Source organism: Antechinus flavipes, chromosome 5 (assembly GCF_016432865.1).
Source record: "Antechinus flavipes isolate AdamAnt ecotype Samford, QLD, Australia chromosome 5, AdamAnt_v2, whole genome shotgun sequence".
In the NCBI taxonomy this organism is placed as follows: domain Eukaryota; kingdom Metazoa; phylum Chordata; class Mammalia; order Dasyuromorphia; family Dasyuridae; genus Antechinus; species Antechinus flavipes.
Window position 1 is genome coordinate 151,689,686 of NC_067402.1, and position 20,211 is coordinate 151,709,896.

General features: G+C 32.5%; 1 protein-coding gene across 1 annotated transcript in view; it reads right to left on the bottom strand.

Annotated features, from left to right (window-relative positions):
* The window catches only part of SEMA3C (semaphorin 3C), a 200,462-nt gene that overhangs the window by 42,029 nt on the left and 138,222 nt on the right, over positions 1-20,211 (bottom strand). The window contains exon 13 of the mRNA XM_052000701.1: positions 4,623-4,845. Coding sequence (XP_051856661.1) covers positions 4,623-4,845 — 223 coding nt within the window. The remainder of the gene's footprint in view (positions 1-4,622; positions 4,846-20,211) is intronic.

Below are 20,211 nucleotides of genomic sequence, written 5' to 3' on the forward strand. Positions count from 1 at the left end.
TTTCTACAAACTAAATTGGTATTTTTCTTTTTATTAGACTTTAATTGAAATCCACTACTTCCTTCAATTATGACTATTGACAACAAATGTTATTCTGAAAAGGAACATAGAGGTTTCAGCAATCTGCCAAGAAGTTCTTATCCTCCCTCCCAAAAAAGGAAATATTATAAACCCCTATTCTGCAAAAATAGTAGAGTTTCTTGGAAAGGTTAGATCCTTATAAAGTTTTTGGGGACATTCATAGAATCTCCAAGGTAGTTGGGTTTACAGCAGGTGATTTTATCTATTTTGAAGCATGAATCATCTCTACCACCTTCCTGACTAATCTAGTTTTTACTGGAATACATCCAGTATTAGACAACTCACACATCACTGGGAAGAATCATAATTGGTTCAATGTCCTTAGTGTGGCCATATGAGAATGTGCATAAAATCAGTTGGTCAAAGAAAACTTTCATTACTGCCATCTTTTTGAAAAGATGCTATTTACATAGGAAATTACAATGTAGTTCATATTTTCTATTAGGTTATCACATTGGTTGTTGTCTTCTGAAGGAATTGTGGTTTCCCTAAGTATGTTAAATTAAAATCACATGCTAAAATGTCATTTTTGAAAATGACACATCTTAAAAAGACATCAATACCCTCATTTTCTTCTATGAAGTCTATGTGCATTTTCCAGCAAACTATGTGGTAAGAAAAAGAAATGAAATGGTGAAAAGCATTCTTGAAGGAATTGTATCTTTAATTCAACATTACAATCTAACTGTGCATATTCTCAGAAACTTTAACCCTGTTTATTTTTATTTTCATCCAGATGTTTTGTATTAATTCTGTTCTGAAGACTTATATGGAAAGAGAGATTAAAACCACACCATTTTGGAGGATTCCATAGATAGCCAGAAAAAAGAGGGCAAGACAATTAGCTAAATCATCTGAAAATGACTGAGAAGGCATAGCCCTGAAATGCTTCCTTCCTTCTTGCAGGACAACGTGATTTTGCAGAAACATGGTCCACACTGAAAAGTACCTAAGAACATTTATTTTCAGTCAGAGTGAAATATATATTTTCAGAGAATTTGATTTTTAGAGAAGTCTGTTTCTAGGCATTTAATCATTTATCTTAAAAAAGATCTGACAGACAAGAAGTTATTAATAATTAATTCAATCAGGTAGTTATATACACATTGATGTAGCTAATGATTTTTAAAACTTAATGGAAAATGAAGCATCATCTATTAAAAAAGATAAAATTGAATTTGTATTCTATATCTAGAAAGACTAAAATAAAACTATCCATATCCTAAATTAATTTGATAATTATAATTTATCATCTGTCAGTCTGCATATTTCATAAAAGTAGTATTTTATACTGATTCATGAATAGTCTTAGGGTGTAAATGACACTTGAATAATGAAAATGAAAAATAAAACAGACTATCCTGTGATTAGAGTTTATCCATGGAAACAAGAATAAGCATGATTTTAATTTTTTATAGTTAAAAAAATTCCCTTATTTCCTACACTTACTATGACTACAATAATTATACGAGAAGAGACAAGATTTTCTTTTTACATGCTCTTTGTTGAATCCTTGCTTCTTTGAAAACTAAGAGAATGTGAGTTACTTTCAAATATTGGATTTTTTTCTGTTATTTCTACTTATATTTTAGTTCATATTGTTTGGTACATGGTAGGTGCTTAAATAAATGTTTATAAATTGACTGTTCCCTTAATCTTAAATCACAATGGCATTTTCCAATAAATTTTTTCATCCCCCCTTTTTTTAATCTAGCTCTCTGAGTAGGATTATATTTATTCAATAAATTGTTTAAAACAAATGAATACTGAGACTCAAAGGGAACTCAGAGAAGATTTAATCCCAGATTCCATGATTTTACTAGAAAGAAATTGAAACCTAAAATTGACAATGAGGGGTCAGCTATGGTGGTACAGTGAATAAAGCATCAGGCCTTGAGTCAAGAAAACAAGTTCAAATCCAGCTTCAGAAACTTATTATCTAAGCAAATCATTTAAGTCTGTTTTTCTCAGTTTCCTGATGTGTAACATGAGCTGGAGAAGGAAATGGCAAACCATTCCAGTATCTTTCACAAGAAAGCCCCAAACTGGACATAGTCAAAATGATTGAACAACAAAATTATAAAAATGAAGGTAATAAAAGCAAGAGAATGATAACCAACTTCACTACCTCAAGGAAACACATTTTGGAACAAGGATTTATAGTTTTCAAATAGTTTATTTAAAATAACTATATGAAGGAGCTAGTTCCATGACTTTATCTAGGTCATTTTTTTAAATTGTAATTTTAGATATTTGCGTAGAGCACTGTGAGACTAAATGACTTGTTGCAAGGTCACAGATCCAGAATGAGACTTGAACCTTGATTTTACTTGTTTTATTGTCAATTCTCTCTTCAGTATGCCACACTGCCTTAGAATCATTAGATATTAAAATATTCATCCCTGGGATGCTTTAAACCTTTTTACACTTAAAGTCATTTTAATTAACTTTCTAGTGACTGATTTAATATGCATGTTTATAGATTCATATCTGGAGAAGGAATCTAGGAGAACATAAAATACAAATCTCCCATTTTATGAATAAGGACACCGAGGTTCAGTATTTAAGTTCAACTTATAATTCAGTTAGATTTCTACTGTCTTTTTCCCCAATACTGCTTCTACATTGTTAGTTACTTTTGCCTCAAGCCATAATATTCTCTACTTCTGAACTCCATGCTTTTACATTGCCTTTTCCAAGAAAGTACTTCTTTTTCACCTCTAAATAGTTCTACCCCGCTTTGATTACAAAATATTTCAGTTGAATCCAAGTTTTGCAATTTAAAAGTAGGAAAACTGAAGTCCTAAGAGGATAAATACCAGTCTGTAGATAGTTCCATAAAACAGATCCAGGAGTGGAACCCATTCTCCCAATTTCTATTCCACTCATTTCTCTGCTACATCATACACACCAGTAGTTCAATTGATGCTGCTCAAGAATAAATTCCTGGTGCACTAAAGACAGAAGACTGTGTTGAGAGGATTGGAAAAAAGAAACTGTTCAAAGAATAAAAAAAAGAAAAGCAAACAAAAAAGAATATGATCAAGTTTTCAGAAGTTTTACTGTTTGTAATATGAATGATAAACATAAGTGGAAAGATTTCTCTGAAAAGAAAAATATTTCAGGGTTTTTTGACAGTTATATGTTTGGGAAGTTTATAAACATTGTTTCTTAATCTTCCTTAGCATGTTACTTTTAATTTCTTTTTAAAGATAAAATCTCTTATGGAAATACATGTTTTTCTCATGTTTCAGTCAATGCATCTTTGACCTGAATAAGCTCCCTCCAATGATTTAGTTTGCCAAGCACCATCCTATACAACTCTTCTCATCTTATACAACTCTTGTTCATATTTTCCAGTGAATAACTTTCTCCACTTTTTGTTGGGCAAAAAGTTTGCCCAACATTCTAGCAACCTTCCTCTTTATTTCTTGACAGAATGTGGATAGCAAAAGCATAAATTTGGTCTATCAATTATCCTTAGTAATATCTACATGACTGGTCTAGCTCTTTCTTTTTCTTTTTCTTTTTCTTTTTTTTTTTTGCTCATACAAAACAATGGACAGTGAAATAATCTCTGTGAGATTTATGAAAAATGTTAAGAGAAAATGAAGGCAGGAAACATGTACTCTCAACTTTTTCTAGATGTTATTTTAATACCCTCACTTTTATTAATTTAAACCCAATTAACTTTTGCCCCAAGCCATAATATTCTCTACTTCTGAACTCCATGCTTTTACATTGCCTTTTCCAAGAAAGTACTTCTTTTTCACCTCTAAATAGTTCTACCCTCCTTAAAGGCTCAATTCAAAGGCTGTCTCCTATATCAACCTTTTGCTAACTCTGACACCTCTCCACTCACCCTTCATCTGTTAAAAACTTTCCTCCAAAAAAATTCCTTCTATTTTGTATCAATTTTGCATGTAGTAGGTGTTCAATAAATGCTAATAAAAACTACATATATATTCACTATGAATAATTCCTCATTCAACCTTGTGTTAATTTACATCAATGTTTTACAATTTTTATAAAGTTTTATTAAGGAATAAGAATAAGATAAGTAAGTTATTTGATTCAATGTCATAAATTATGTCTAAAACCAACAATGCATTTTCCATCAATAAAATCTTCACATCTTAGATCAGTAATGAGAGAGAGGGAAAGAGGGAGAGATGAGGGCAGCGGAGAGGGAGAGGGAGAGGGAGAGGAAAAAGGAGAAGGAGAGGGAAAATGAGAGGGAGAAGGAGAAGAAGAGGCAGAGGGAGAATGAGAGGGAGAGACAGAGAGACAGGGAGAAGGGAGAGAGAAAGGGAAAAGGAGAGGGAGAGATAGAGGGGAAAGAGGTTATATTTTTAAACAGTTTCAGTATACTACAAGATATATAAAATTGTATTGTAACTTTCATAGTATGATAAGCAATAGAAAATGCTACATCTCAAATATATATTCTCAATTAAGACAATTTGTACACACCAAGTTAAAAAATGACCCAAAAGTAACTATGCTAATTATATCTTTTTTTTTGAAGATTAATGTCTTACCAGTTCCAAGAAACAAGACATGGTATCTTCCATCAGCAGCATTTACTCGATCTACAGCTATCTTCGTATATTTGTAGTCTGTGCCAATCCTGATGATTAAAGGTCTTTTGTGGATTGGATAGATGGGATTATACATTAAGGGATGATTCCGAATAAAGGTTACAACATCATCTGGGAACTCTTTAGTTGTTCTCATGTTTGGAGTAAAGGCTCCTCCTGGACACTGTTCAAAAACATTTATAATAATATACAGTAAATTATATTAAATCAAATATCATAATTACTTTTTATTCAGCAATTGTGAAAACTGTATTCCTTAAAATGATATATGTATTGAAGTTTAACTCACTCCAAATCCACTAGCTTGTCTAATAATCCTGATCACAACAGATCAATAATGAATTTTTATCTAGAAATAATTTACATGATTAATCTTAGTAGATGACCTCAAGGAGTTTCTGAAGCTACAATGGCCACCTTTTTTCCTATTGTCTTACTCCTTTTCAACAATTTATTTTTCATTCCTATATGAACTTTAAAAAAATGTTCACAAGAAACAAGCCAAAATACATACAAAGTATTCTTTATTAGCCTTAGTGATAAAAACCAGCTTGGGCTACAGCCATAATATTTAATTATTTTGGCTCAACCAAGATTATTTAACAGCATTTGTGTTTCTAAACCAGTATTTCATGTCCTTAATGTAATATAACTATGTAAATAAACTTTAGTAATTTGGATAAACTAAATCGTATATCACTGAATACAAAACCTCTATTTTAAAGAATACTACCTACATTTCCTTGAATTACTCTTTTTTTAGGTTAATATTAATCAGGATACCTCATTAGCACTTATTTGGTACATAAAAATATTATTCTCATTGTACAGATAGCCACGAGATTAAATGACTAAATGAAAGATAGTTCAACAATTAATATAATGTGGATCTTTAATTCATTTGTTTATCAATTAAATCTTCATCTGGACCTAACTTTTTAAGGGGAAAATGTTATACTTGCACAAAGTCTGCCTTTGCTAAGACCAAATGAGGACAAAGAATTTCAGAGAGTGTTTTAGATAATGGACGAGTTCCATATTTCTGGGAAGTATAGAATTATGGGTGTTTTCTGCCCTCATTCCTCACACAAAGTAGAAAGAAGGAAACATGCTTTTTGAATGAAAACATGGAAAGAACAATGCATGAATGATTTAAATAGAATCAGGGCTATGTAAAAGAGCACTAATTATGGCTTTGCAAAGTTGAAAAACCCACACTTAAATATTCTGAATATTCCCCTTTGCAAATTCTGAATAATGCAAAACTTTAAATTCTAGACATTTCATTAAATTCTCATAAATTACTCCGGTTTTTGATATTTTCATTGTTATCAGATAATAATTTGTAAATATTTGAGCCAGGATTCACACATTTTATTCAGTATTTTATAGAATCATAAAAGAGTTGAAAGGAAATTTAGAAGTCCATCTAACTCCAAAGCTTTCACTTTGTTAATGAAGGAGATTGAATGGGCCTGTGAAGTCATGTAACTTGCCCGATGCAATACATTTGTCCTGCTCCTTCCACTATACCACACTACTTCAAATTCAATTGAGATTTTTTTTTAACAACTCTTTAAGAATAAAGGCAACTTAGTGTCTTCAGTGACTAAATAAAAGAACTATATATTCTCCCTCATTCCATATCCTTAGGAGATTATCTCCAATTTAGTATGTATACTGTATGTCTTGTATGTACATAGTTGTTTGCGTTTGTTTCTCCTATTATACCATGTACTTTTGCCTTTTTTTTTTGTCTCCCCAGTGTTCAATACTATCCGTATCTTATATCATACATTTAATAAATGATCATTCAAGATGATGTGACTTGAAAAGAAAAATTAAATACAAACAGAAAATAAGAATATAGAATCAAATACAAACATACTAAATGAAGGTATAACCTCAAATTAATAAAAAAAAAAAACTATGTACCTTTGTTAATTTAGAAACTAACTACTATGTGATTTAAGTAGCTTCCCCCCCCAACTCAGTTCTCATATCACATTCCTTATCTTTGATAAATCTCAATCCCCAAAATAAAATGATTGCATTTTTAAAAATAATAACAACGACCCATATCTCTTTAATACAACCTACCATCAGGTGTCATAGGTAGGACAAGTATTATAAATCTTCATTTACAGATGAAGAAAAAGCTAGAAAAGTCCCAGGACTTCCTTATTGTACATAATTAATAAGATACAGAATCTGGATTCAAACCTAAGACTTAAAACTCTTGGTGAAGTAATCTTTCCACTGCATCCTTCTTTTTTCTACTTTTCCCCCTACTTTTTAAAAATCTCCTAGTTTTAATTCCCATTACAGGAAATTTTCATCTTTTGATGAAGAAGGGCAAATACTTTAAAATTGAGAGGTTAAGAGCAGAAATATGAGTCACACAGCCCCCAACACTCCTGAGTACCTCCAAAACCAGTGGAAAATATAATTGGGAAATATTTAATAGCAAACATTTTCTCTGTTTTACTATAAATTTTTTTATGCGTGATTTTAAAGTTATACTTACTGCAGGGGTCCTTATGTGTGGTTTAAGGGCTCCTGACTTCCATTTGACTTGGCCCCCACTGGCTTAAAGGGTAGTACAGGGCAGAGAATTGCATCTATGTCCAGAGTCTCAAAAACAGGAGATGTTAAATTGGAACCCTGGTTTTCCCAATTCTAATTTATTTGATACATGCTGAAATCCAAGCCTCCCTCCATTTTTGTATTATGTCTACACATGTAATCATTTCTTTTTGGAGGAAGAAAATAGAATGAAAGTATTTGTTCTGAAATTGAAATAAATATGTCCTTCATTTATTACCAATAGGCATTAAAACAATATGTTGGCAAAATGCCTTTTTTAAAAAAAATAATTATAACGTTTTATTGACAGAACCCATGCTTGGGTAATTTTTTACAACATTATTCCTTGCACTCACTTCTGTTCTGACTTTTCCCCTCCTTCCCTCCACCCCCTCCCCCAGATGGCAAGCAGTCCTATACAAGTTAAATATGTCACAGTACAAATACCATTTATTAAGGTAAACATGGAAGGAAAAAAGGAAGAAGGGAAGAAATTGGCACACTGGATAGTGACCTAACCCTACAGTCAGGAGGACCTGAATTCAAATCTAGCCTCTGACACTTAATAGCTATGTGACTCTGCACAAGTCACTTAACCCTATTTGCCTCAGTTTTCTTATCTGTGAAAGAGGTGGCTAAGAAAATGACAGAATCACTGCAGTATCTTAACCATGAAAACCCCAAATGAGGTCATGGAGCATCAGGCATCAGTGAAATGATACAATAACAATAACAAGATAGATAAGAACTCCTTTAGCTAGACTAAGGAAGAAAAATAATATATTCCTTTACTTCATTCCCTTCAGACTGATTTGACTCAGGGATAAAAAAAATTAATGTCTAATTAAAACATGGTCCTTTACTGTATATTTGTAAAATAGTATAACAGCAACTTTAGAAAGATGTATATAATATTGTGACACATGTAAATTATATCACACCTTGGTGAAATGTCCATTTTGAAAAAAATAACAAATTAGCAGACTTGATTGTTGGACAATCATATAGGTTAGTTTCTTTGGTTATCATCGACTTTAATGGTTCTCATTAGAAATATTTCTCAGAGCTTCCCATCCCCCTTGACTAACTTCCCCCACTGAATTTTAGTACATGGAATTATACTCATATTTTCTCTGAAACATTTGAAATTTTATTTCCAAATATATAGATGTCAGATGATATCTGACTTTCTTTTCTTTCCCTGTTAAGTATTATAAAAAAAAAATCACAACTTTCTCCAATTTTACTCTTTCCCTAGGATATCAAGCAGTGATATTTTGATAAAAATCAAGTTATCAAAAATAAAAATCAAGAATAGTTGTTACTTTTTCTCATTAAAGAGGAGATATTATTTAGGATAGATAAGACTATTATCTGCACAGACAATATTATTTTGTAACAACACTACTATATATTCAGATTATTAAACTCCCCCTTCTTGGCTAACAATTTGTTCCTTGAACATCTATTTCCTCTTTCTGTCCAACTGGTATATAATATGTTGAAATGACAATATTACTTCTATTTCTGACCACACTAAATATTCTTTAGTATGAGTTTATCCTTTAGGTTCAAGATCTCCTTAAGTTAATATATCTTCTTAGCATATAATGCTCTTTCTATTTTTTACTTTTTTACCTCTTTTATTCATCTTGACAAAAAGTATATGCTACTATCAAGTGTCATAGTAATGGTCCCCTCTCACCATTTCTCAGTAATATCTATGAGGTTAAACTTGCTTTGTTTTGTAAGCATATTTAAGTCCCCTCAATTGTTAACCCTATTTTCTGTTTTAGTGTACTGATACCTAAGGTTATAGTTTTCAGTATTGCCTTCTTTCTAAATTTTGTTTTTTGGATATTTCTAGATATCGCTATAGCTATTCTTTTTTCTGCCCTGTAGCTATGTGGTTAGTGCTAATGACCAGAGTGGATTTGCATAAGCAGTTTTCTCTCTCCTTTCTATTAAAAAAAATATTTGAATGACATTCCATGATTCTAGAAACATATTTTATCAATGTTTATTAAGCACATTATATTAATAACATATTCCAATATTTTAAATCCATTTCAGAAATCCATATCCTATTCTTGGACCCTAACCCAACTATTGAAAGCCCAAATTTGCCACAAGCATGCATGCATGCGTGTGTGTATGTTTGAAAGTAATTCTTGAATTCAAATGGCAGCAGTGATGAAAAAAACATAGGCCCTTATGGATCTTACTTTCTTGCCCAGGATAGGCTAAACATAAATATCAAAGAGAACTTCAAAGACAGAAAATAAGACAAATTTACTGTTCTGATTTTTTAAGAGCTTCTTCAATAAATGGAGGTGAAATCTATATTGCAAGACATTGAGAAGGTAGTGGAGAGTGACACTAAATGTATATGTGGTAGTCTATTCACTTTAGAAATTACAATACTTTGAAGCAAGTTCCTCAAGTTAAAGGGGAAGTTATACTTTTTTGATAGTGGAAACAGGGGAAAAGATTATATTTTGCAACCCAGAAAACAACTTATTGCCTGGAATTAAAATGAAGGGAAGACATGATTAGTGCAAGCAGTAGTAGTTAGAGCAGAGGTATAGAGCTAAGATACTTCACATCAAATAATCTCAGTCTTTTAGACTGAGTAAAGAATAAGTAAATTTAGTGAAGACAAGAAGGGGTAAACTTAGAGCATCTGTTTTAGAACAGCCATTGTATGGATTTTATAGAATGACTAAGAAATGGACTACCATGCAGTTGTGAGGAATAAGTAGAACTTATATAGAACATATTTAGAAAGGGTCCAGTCAGCATTTTATCATGCGTTTTCTAAGTGACATTTAGGCATGCAGGAGGGATGGAAGGTGTAAATTAGACAGAAACATCTTCCAAAAGAGAGGGTAAAATTTATATATGAATTCTTATTTATGAGATGGTATGTTATTCTATAGAGAAAAAAAGAGAACCTTATGTATTCATCTACATTTTCATTTATCCAAGCTTTTCCAAATGTCTACTTTAAATGAAACTACATATTCCTAAATAAGAGGATTTTTTAAATGGTTTATTTGTAACTATGGAGTTATTGATTTCTTTTCCCTTCCTTCTTTTCCCATGTAAGAATTAGAGCTTATCACAGCCAGCAGTATTTCCAAATAGCTGGGTTTAAAATTTCTTGTGGACTAAGGAAAATAGCTCAGTGATGGCTATGGAAATATCTGCTTGTTATAGGTATGACAATCACATCCTAACTACCAGAGTAATGCTACCTAGAAACCATACATTCCAAGATTGGCAAATGAATCATTTTTCCAAGTAATAATTAACTCACCCACTGACTCACTATATAAACTTTGAAGATAAGCTTGGCACTGCATACAAAAATTAACACTGGTGATGACAACAAACTCAAATTGATTATTCTTCTTTTGGGAAATGACCCTACTTAAACTTTTGGGTTTGCTTTTTGCCAGACAACCAAGAAAAAAGTGTTTTAACAAAGAACTGCTGGGAAACACTGAGATTCAAATCCTATGAATATAAGCATTCCTCTTATTACAGATTCTCAGAAACAAATGGCCTTTGTTCAGTAATTAGACTGAAATTGTTTTATTCACAAAGATAAGAATATTGCCACTACAAATACCTAAAGATTTTTGTTAAACCAGTCATTGGAATGCTTGCTTTGATCAGTTTTTATCAAGTAGGGATAAAGATTATAAAATGAAAACTTTTTAAAGTGTTTTCTTTTAAGTGAGAATAAAAAGCTTTGTACATGGAATCAATGCTTCTGAAATTAGATCTAATGACCACCTGCTCTCTTCTCTATAGATGAAGTATAAGTATTAGGGCGGAGCAGGATAGAATGAGAAAGGGAGGGGGAGAGTGAAAGAGAGAGAGGCAGACAGACAGACAGAGACAAAAGACAAAGACAGAGAGAACATACAGATGTGTAATTTGGGATGGCATATTACTGATCTCTAATCTTGGCACTACATTTTTTTTTGCCTCAGAATCTTTGCAGTCTGCATCCCATGCCTAGGATATATTCATTCCCTTCTTAGTTCTTCCTCCTTGAATTGCTAGCTTCTATTAAGGCTCAAATTCAGTTGTCACCTCCTGTGGATATCTTGAAGCATTCTTCCTATCCTTCCTAGTAGTTAATTAGTGCACACTTTCTATCTCCTAAAATTATGTATTTGTTTATCTGTGTACATGTTGTAACTTATTTTTAGAAACATAAACTCCATGAAAATAGGAAATATTTTAATTTTTTTTTCCTTTTGTATCTAAAGCACCTATCCCCATGCCTTGCATATGGTAGATCTGTTATCATTCATTTATTCATTTGGCAAGATTCTGATAAATGATCTGGTACTGAATTGTTTACTAAAACAAATGTACTTGCTAAACAACCTAATATTGAAAATATTGTTACAGCTTTGTTGAGCATACCTTTCATGATTTGAAAATATAATTATTTAAATATGTTATCTATTTCAGTTTGTATTACTGTTTTCATCTGAAAATTATCTCACTCAGCCAATTAACATTTACTAAAATTCTACAGGCCAATGCTATGCTGTATCTTAAGGATACAAAAAGTTAAACTATTCCTTTCGTGAAGAAGCTTATATTTCTATTCCAGGAGATGACAGGGTCAGAGAGCCAGTAAATATTTGAGGCACAATGTTTATAGAATCATAGATTTCAATAGTCTGAAGGAATCTCAGCAGCCATGTAATCCAACCCATACAGAAGTTGCAGAACTAAAGCTGTGAAGGACTCCCAAAAGCATTTATTCCAACGCCATCATTTTACATATGATTTTAATTCTGAGTGATCATTCAACAACCCATTTATTAAGCACCTATGTGCCACGACATTGTGGCACTGGACTGGCAGTCAGGAAGACTCCCACCTCAGACATTAGTTAGTATCTATGGGATTCTGGGCAAGCTCCATCTGCTCCCTATGTTTCTGTTTCCTTGTCTGGAAATGAGGAGATTGAGCTGGATGGCCTCCAAGGTTGCTTCCACCTCTAAATTTATGATACTATGGAAAATTTCAAGGAGGAGAAGAATTTCAATAGGTTATATTCATATGTGTGTGTGTGTATACAGAATACAGAGAGGTAGAAAAGAGAGAAGACAAGTTTATATGTATATGTATATGCATATGTATATAAGAAGAAAGAAAAGCATATATATATATAAAGTACATACATATATATAGGATGTATATGTATGTATTAAAGGTGATACAAATGTATATGTGTATTGTATATACATGTGATTGTGGATGAATACACACACACACACACACACATATATATATATATATATATATATTACAGAGAAATGGAGGGGAAGGAAAACAAATATGGTATATGTATAAAAGAAAATAAGTGTATGCATACATAGAGTGAAATGTAGGGGTATGTGTAGCTATATGTATATATATATATATGTATATATATATATGTGTGTGTGTACATATGTATAAATATATATACACATATGTGTATATATATGTTATATTATATATATATATATACATACACATACACAGAAAGAGATATACATATACATGCATCCATATAAAGAATAAATTCAGAAATAATAAAAACTAAGTAGTTAAAATCAAACAGTTTTGAAAGGAGGAAATGACAGAATCAGAAAAGGTTTCTTTCTGTAGAAGACTAAGGCAGCTAGTGGTACAGATCATCCAGGAACACCAGGCCTAGAATGAGGAAGATCTGAGTCCAAATGTGGCCTCAAACACAAGATATGTGATCCTGGGCAAGTCTCTTAACCCCTATTTGCCTCAGTTCTTCATCTGTAAAATGGGGATACACTAGAGAAGGAAATGGCAAACCTTTCCAGCATCTTGGAAAAGAAAACTGTACAAATAATACCCTTGGGGTCAAGTAGAGTAATTTATCCCTGAACAACAATAACAAGATAGAACATGACCTGAAACCTGAAAATACATGGAAATTCTATGAGGCAAAGGTAAGGAAAGAGTCCCTTCTGGGGATGGGCAAAGGAGATAGAGTTTCTTGTGTATGGGTTAGGGAAGGCCAGTTTTGATTGCAGAGTACAAGAGGAGGACAGATGTACCATGAGGCTAGAAAGAAATATGGGGACCAGGTTGTGAAGTCAAACCTCAACAGAGCAGTTTATAATTGAGTATAAAGACAATAGTGATCTACAGGAGTAATTAAGTTGAAGACTGATATGGTTAGATCTAGACTTAAGGAAGATCTCATTGGTAGCAGCACGTAAACAGTGGGACTTGTAGCAGGGAGACTGATACGAAGGCTGCTGGAATAATCTAGGCGAGCTGTTAGGAAAGCCTCCATAAAATGTTAGTAGTGAGAGTAGAGGAAAAAGTCAAACGCAAGAGATGTTACTAAAAAATAGTAGTATCTGGTAATTGATTAGATATGTAGGGTTAGTTGGAGTGAAGAATAAAGCCTAACAATGAGGTTACAAACGGGAGACTGGAAAGAATGGTAGTGTCTCCCAAAAGATGTCTGTAAGAGGGGCAAGGTTGAGGTGAGGGGAAGTAGAGGTTATTAATGATTTTTTTTGGACATCTTGAGCTTAAGTTGTTTCCTAAACCTCCAGTTTGAAATGTCTGATAAGAATTTAGAAATATAGGAATTGAATCTCAAGGGAGAAAGTTCAGCTGGATATATAGGTGTGAATAAATACTTGGAAGCTGATAACATCATCAATAAATGACCACAATGATCTAGAAGAAAATCTTGGGAATGATCATTGCTGGGGGCAACAAAATAATCTAATGAATTGAGCAAAAGAAATTTAGAGTCAAGAATATATAAAATCATATTCTATTTGAGAAACAATTTTCTTTTCTCTGTAAAAGTCACTTAACTGTCCTGCTTTGCTTACCCCATCTGTAAAATGAGGATATAAGAGAACTTAGCTCAGGTTTATTGTAAACATCAAGTAAACTAATACAGAAAAAGAGTTTAAAATGCTGGATATTATTATTTCTATAGATTTCAAGCTCCCCAACTTCAAACACACACATATCTCTCTCTCAATATTCAGGAAGACAAAATACATATAATCTTTTAAAATAATTATGTCTCTTTATCATAAAATAATCAACAACACTGATAGAATTAAGTCTTAATCTATTGACTATGAAGATTATCCATTTAAAATTTCCTTTATGGAATCAGGTACTGAATCTGCTAAATACAGAATGACCAGAGCAGATGCCCCTGTCCATACTTATAAATAGATGTTAAAATAGGACAGTCTTTATTAGGTTGTGGAATAGTTTATACACATGAAGTGGGCACTGCAGGATCTCTAAACTAGCTTAACTGGAATAATGTAATATGTTAACTTGGCCACTGAGAGAGGCTGCGATCTTTGGCTGCCCTTTGTGGCATACCAATGGTGTCTTGTTTCTTCCACAAACTTGAATTATTTATGGAAAAACATCATGACACAATTGGCATATTTATTCCTACTGAAGTTGGTTGTAATTGTTAGGACTATTTATTAATATGGTCTATCCACTATCAATTTAACATACATAGTTTGAATTCAAAGTCAGTGCAGATATAAAATTTCTGTCAGTATCTTTTCTCTAAGTATGCAGCTACAGATTTATGGGTTTATCCAGGCAGCTGGACTACTGTGTGGAGAAATAAAGTTTGACAGTCACAGTTGATCCTTCACTAGAATACTTCAGAGGCAACACTCTTAACCCTTGAGAATAGGGAATACTGTAGGTCACTTGGCTACAAACATCTTGGCTGCATTAGTTAAGAGGATGAGCTCTGGAAGAAGAACATTTCAGCCATTCTTTGCCAAGGCAAGTATTAAGTTCATGCTGTAAGATTTTGGGGAGGGGGATGACAAAATATTAAAGTGGATATTCTTTTCCAAGAAGTACCAGAAGCTCCTGTGTGTGTGTGCGCACACTTGCATTGCATGTGTCTTTAAGGATCATTATTTGGCAAAGCTTGATTTAAAGAAATTGTTTAAGGACTAGTGCCAGACATAAGAAACCATATTATAAAAATATACTTTGATCGCTGACTGCTAGCCTTTCACTGCCTACTCAGAAGTACTTCCCAAAATCTTGGCTCATAATGCCTTGCCTTGGGAACAGGTTTTAAATCTTCTCAGAAGAATACTAAGATTGTAAAGTACTTTTTAAGTACTATAAGGTGTGGAATTTTCAAACGAGAAACTATTCTTTTCATGTTCTGCAACCAGAGAATTATTAAAATATCTTATAGCACAGTTCTTTGCATTATATGTTTATATAATAATGATGTTTTGCTGAATAAATCAATGAAAGAATACATAATTCCAGTCAACCTTCCATTATCTTTGCAAATAGAATTAAAAAGTGGCAAAGACAATCCTGGATAAGAGACAATAAATGCATAGTGATTTATATTTGTCTTTGAAATAAGCTTATAAAATTAATATTTAAATTAATGAGTCTCATTTGTAAAATTCATATACAGTGTATCAGGTGTGAAAATGAAATCAGACAAAACATCATTCCTTCACATTACACATGTATACAAGCACAAAGGTATACATATTTCTCTTTCCAACATTACACTAAGATACAAGAGACCAATCACTTTTATGACGGACATATTTTGAGAACACTGTATTACATGGTATTAAAAGTGGCAATTATATATTTAAGTGCCTCTTATTATCTTAACAGGAAATATAGAATTTTATCATCACAGAATTGGAAGAGACCTTGTAAGTCAAATACTTCTATTATCTCACCCTGTAAGAAATTTTTATAGCATGAGTGAAATAAATCTATACAGCTTCTCCTTGACTGTATCCAGTGATGAAGTTATATAAGCTAATGAGGCAGTTTATTCCATCTACTTGGCGCTCTAATTGTTCCTTTTACAATGAATCTTGTTACTCTCTTGGTCTTAATGTTTCTCTCTGGACACACAAATTGAAACACATAATTCTTTGCAATTTGAGAACCTCTTTAATTTTTACCATAGGAGAGCTTCACATCAGTTAACTGGCTGACTGCTTTATTAACCCTTATGAGGGTTAACTAGACTTGACTACTAAGGTATGTCATACTGGTATGAAAAGGGTATTGGCTTAGAAAACTTGATTTTATACCCTTATTATCTAAGATATTCCATTAATAATATGTACCCTATGATCCAGAACTTTAGGCTCTGGATTTAAATGGATCACATTCAAAGTTAGAGGATACTTAAAAAAAATTGACTCATTTTTCTTACAGTCAGGTATCTTTTGAGAACATCATCATATGTATCTTGTCTAGATCTCTACATAAGTGTGTAAAAAGGGTCCTCAACTCCTGTACAAACACTCAAGCTTACAATATATCTCAGATATAGGTCAGCTTTTATTATAACCTCAAAATAATCATGATAACTCTCATTCCCTTTTTGGCAAATTTCTCTGATATCTACACTCCAGCCATCCAACCCAGGGAGCAACACGGTCCTCTAGATTTAGTGTTATCCCAAAGTACGGTGCTCCTCTAGAAGGAAATTTTATATATTAAGACTATGAGATACTCAACTATAGTACTCTTAGGGAATGAAAGATATATATCACTGAGGGCAAAGGAAGAGAACAAGCTACAGCCTTACTCTTCCCCATCGTCTCACTCCCTTGTTAGTCAATATTGAAGCTATAAGCAACATGTGCAGCCTCCTTTTTTTCTCTATAAGATGTTTTCAAACTTTACTTGTCAGCACTAACTTATTGCCATTTTCCAGGCCAAAAAATCTCTATGTGAGGCTATCACCTTTGAAGATTCTGTTGCTCCTATTTCTGGAGCAGAAATGTCCTTAAGATCACCATTTGGATATACAGGCTTCAGTTCTTCAATTTGCAAGAGATGTAAGCTAATTTTGTAGAAGTGCTTAGCATTTCCCTCATCTGGTTCTCTCTGTTCTCTGCAAGATTCTTTTATGGGCCCCCTCCAAGGAAGCAGAGCAGAGAAGATCTATAAGAATTTTAACTTAATCATCCCCAAATACCATGACCCAATTATTCATACTTAATGAGGTGTCAAAAGCTCAACAAGTAAAAAGTAAGAGTACTTCCTAAACCTCATTAGATATCGCCATAAATCATCACAATGAGGTATTAATTGACAAGTTCGTACCTTACAAAGAGACATGTCTTTATAGGAAGAAAAAAGCTTTTTTTCCCTATCTCTCTTTCATTCAACTTCATCAGTCTTAATCAGATCCCTGCTGATAAATAAAATTATCCTGATTCCATTAAGCTTTCTTTTTAAAGGGGATAGTGGCAGATAGCAATATTTAATGGTAATAACAAATTAGTTGATAAAGTGCTTTAAGGATTGCAGAATGTTTTCCATACATTATCTCATAATTTGATACTCACTATTACCCGGTGAGGAAGGTATTACAGCTATTATGATCTTCATTTTAGAGATGAAGAATCTGTTAGAGGGATAAGTTAAATGATTTTTTTTTTCAGTGTCACAGAACTATTAAGTGACTGAGGTGGGATATGTTCCCTAATTGATTAGAATTCAAGTGCAGGGCTCTAAATGATCTATCACTTCACTACTATTCTTTTTCTTGACTTTCAGTAAAGTATTCTAATGAAATGGTTTACATAAAACATAGGGGCAAGTGAAATTCAGTGGCCATTTAACTTTGATGAATAGAATGATTGGTTTTGTCCTTGTTCTTTACCAAAAATACCCTTATTCCTTTCCAATTCTCCCTTTCACACAAGAGAGATAATTCAAATATACAAAGCCATTTCCCCACAATCTTAAAATAATGAATTTTACTTAGAAAGACAACAAATAAGTAGAAATCAGGTGTAAAGAGTTTTCTCTGAGCTAGGAAAATCATTATATGTTGGGTATGCCTGATAGGAACCAATGAATGGAATCAAAGTATTATTAAATCTTAGGAAAGCTCAATGTTCATTTAGCCAAACTGCTACTTGTCATTATTATAGAAAGAATATAGTATCATGGGTTGAAGTAACAAAAGTGGGACAGGTAAGATTCTATATATGTATGAATGACTTCTCTGTAGTTTTGCTTGTGATGTTACCTAGGGATGCCAACTTGTGCTTTCATATGGTCATTATTAGAAATGCATGGTAGAATTAGGAATATAAGTCTACATTGATTGAGAGGAGAGGAGCAGTATAGTCATAATGCCTGTCAATATGGAAATAGGAATATTTCTGCCCATTATATTTACAGCGAATGGGTATATTCCCAGGTATTTATATGAAGCTTGGGCCCAGGTTCATAATTATCTACTGTGACATGAATAAGAATTTTAACACTAAAGGTTAGGAAAGCTCTGTTTCAGAACAAATTCAGAGTAATAGTTCTGGATTCTATCTATAGAACCTATTCAGCTTCCCATCCATAGAGAAGATGTGACCAACATCAAGATATATAACACTCCCCATATGTGAAATGTCTATAGTATTCTCAACAAATGGTCATGCAGCCTCTGCTTATAGGAACAGAAGGGCTTAATTTTTTTTTCTCAAGGAAACTAATAATGAACAGAATGCTCTCAGAAAAACTTGGAAAGTCCTCCATGCATTCAAGCAAACTGAAATGTACTGTGTACAAAATATTAAAAATGTTGTAGGATGATCACCTGTGAATGATTTTGCTATTCTAAACAATACAATGATCCATGACTATTCTGAGATCTTAGGATGAAAAATCCTATCCATATTCAGAAAAAGAAATGCTTCTGTCAGAAAAATAGATTGAAGTACATTCTCTCTCTCTCTCTCTCTCTCTCTCTCTCTCTCTCTCTCTCTCTCTCTCTCTCTCTCTCTTCTTTTATTTAGCACAAATGAAATTTTTCTTTATTAGGGTAATGAAGTAGAAGTTGAAAGACAGTGATTCCAATCTGTATCCTTAACTGGCTTTGACATTTTAGTCCTTGAACAAATTGGTTAATCCCTCTGCTTTAGTTTCCTAATTTTTAAAATGAAGTAAACAGTAATGGATTAGATAATCTCTCATGTCTGAACAAGCTCTAAAATATTAACATTGTTTAATTCCTTGAAACGTGAGAGAAAACAAATTGAAATATAATTATTTTTCAAAACCAGCAAAATGAATTTTAAAGTTTAAATGTAAATGCTTCACTCTATATCATTTTTATTTTCCAAAAGTCTGTCTTACTTAATTGTTTTTCATTTCTATACAATTTCACATACCCTATTCCATCAAGTGTAATGGCTTAAGGAGAAAAAAAAATAATTCCTTTAGGCAGTCCTATTGTGCAGTATTTTCTCTTAATTCAGGGCTTTCAATGCCCTTTAAACCAAGATTGCTACTCTCAGCAACACTGATTAATGTTTCTGAGTATGGGTCCAATGACTACTAAATCTTATAAATGCTGCCTAAAAATAGTAGGATCACTATTATTGAAAGGCTGGAAAAATTCCAATTTTAATCTGGCTCTGTTGTTTCTGCATCTTCAACTGGGGAAGTTATGGTTAAATGTGTTCTTTAATAATAGTGTTATTTGGTCTTATAAATTTATCTTTTTTCAGTCATGTCCCTCTACTCCCAAAAAAGTAATTTCATTTGGAAACTGATTTTTTCATGTTTATGACTCCTGGAATTTTACTTGGAATATTATTAATCATTCTGACATATGCATTTATACATATACAAATTCTAACACATACAATTATAACCAATTACAATTTTAATATTCCTATAAAAGTTATTACTTTTAAAGACATGTGGCATATAATTTTGAAACTAAAGGGGTATATATAAAAGAAAAATACTTCTTAAGTTAAGATGATCTATAAATGCATTTTTTCTGCCCAATTCCTGCACTATTACTCTGGATAGAACAAAGGGAAAACAATTGAAGGGTCTAAAACCAGGATTT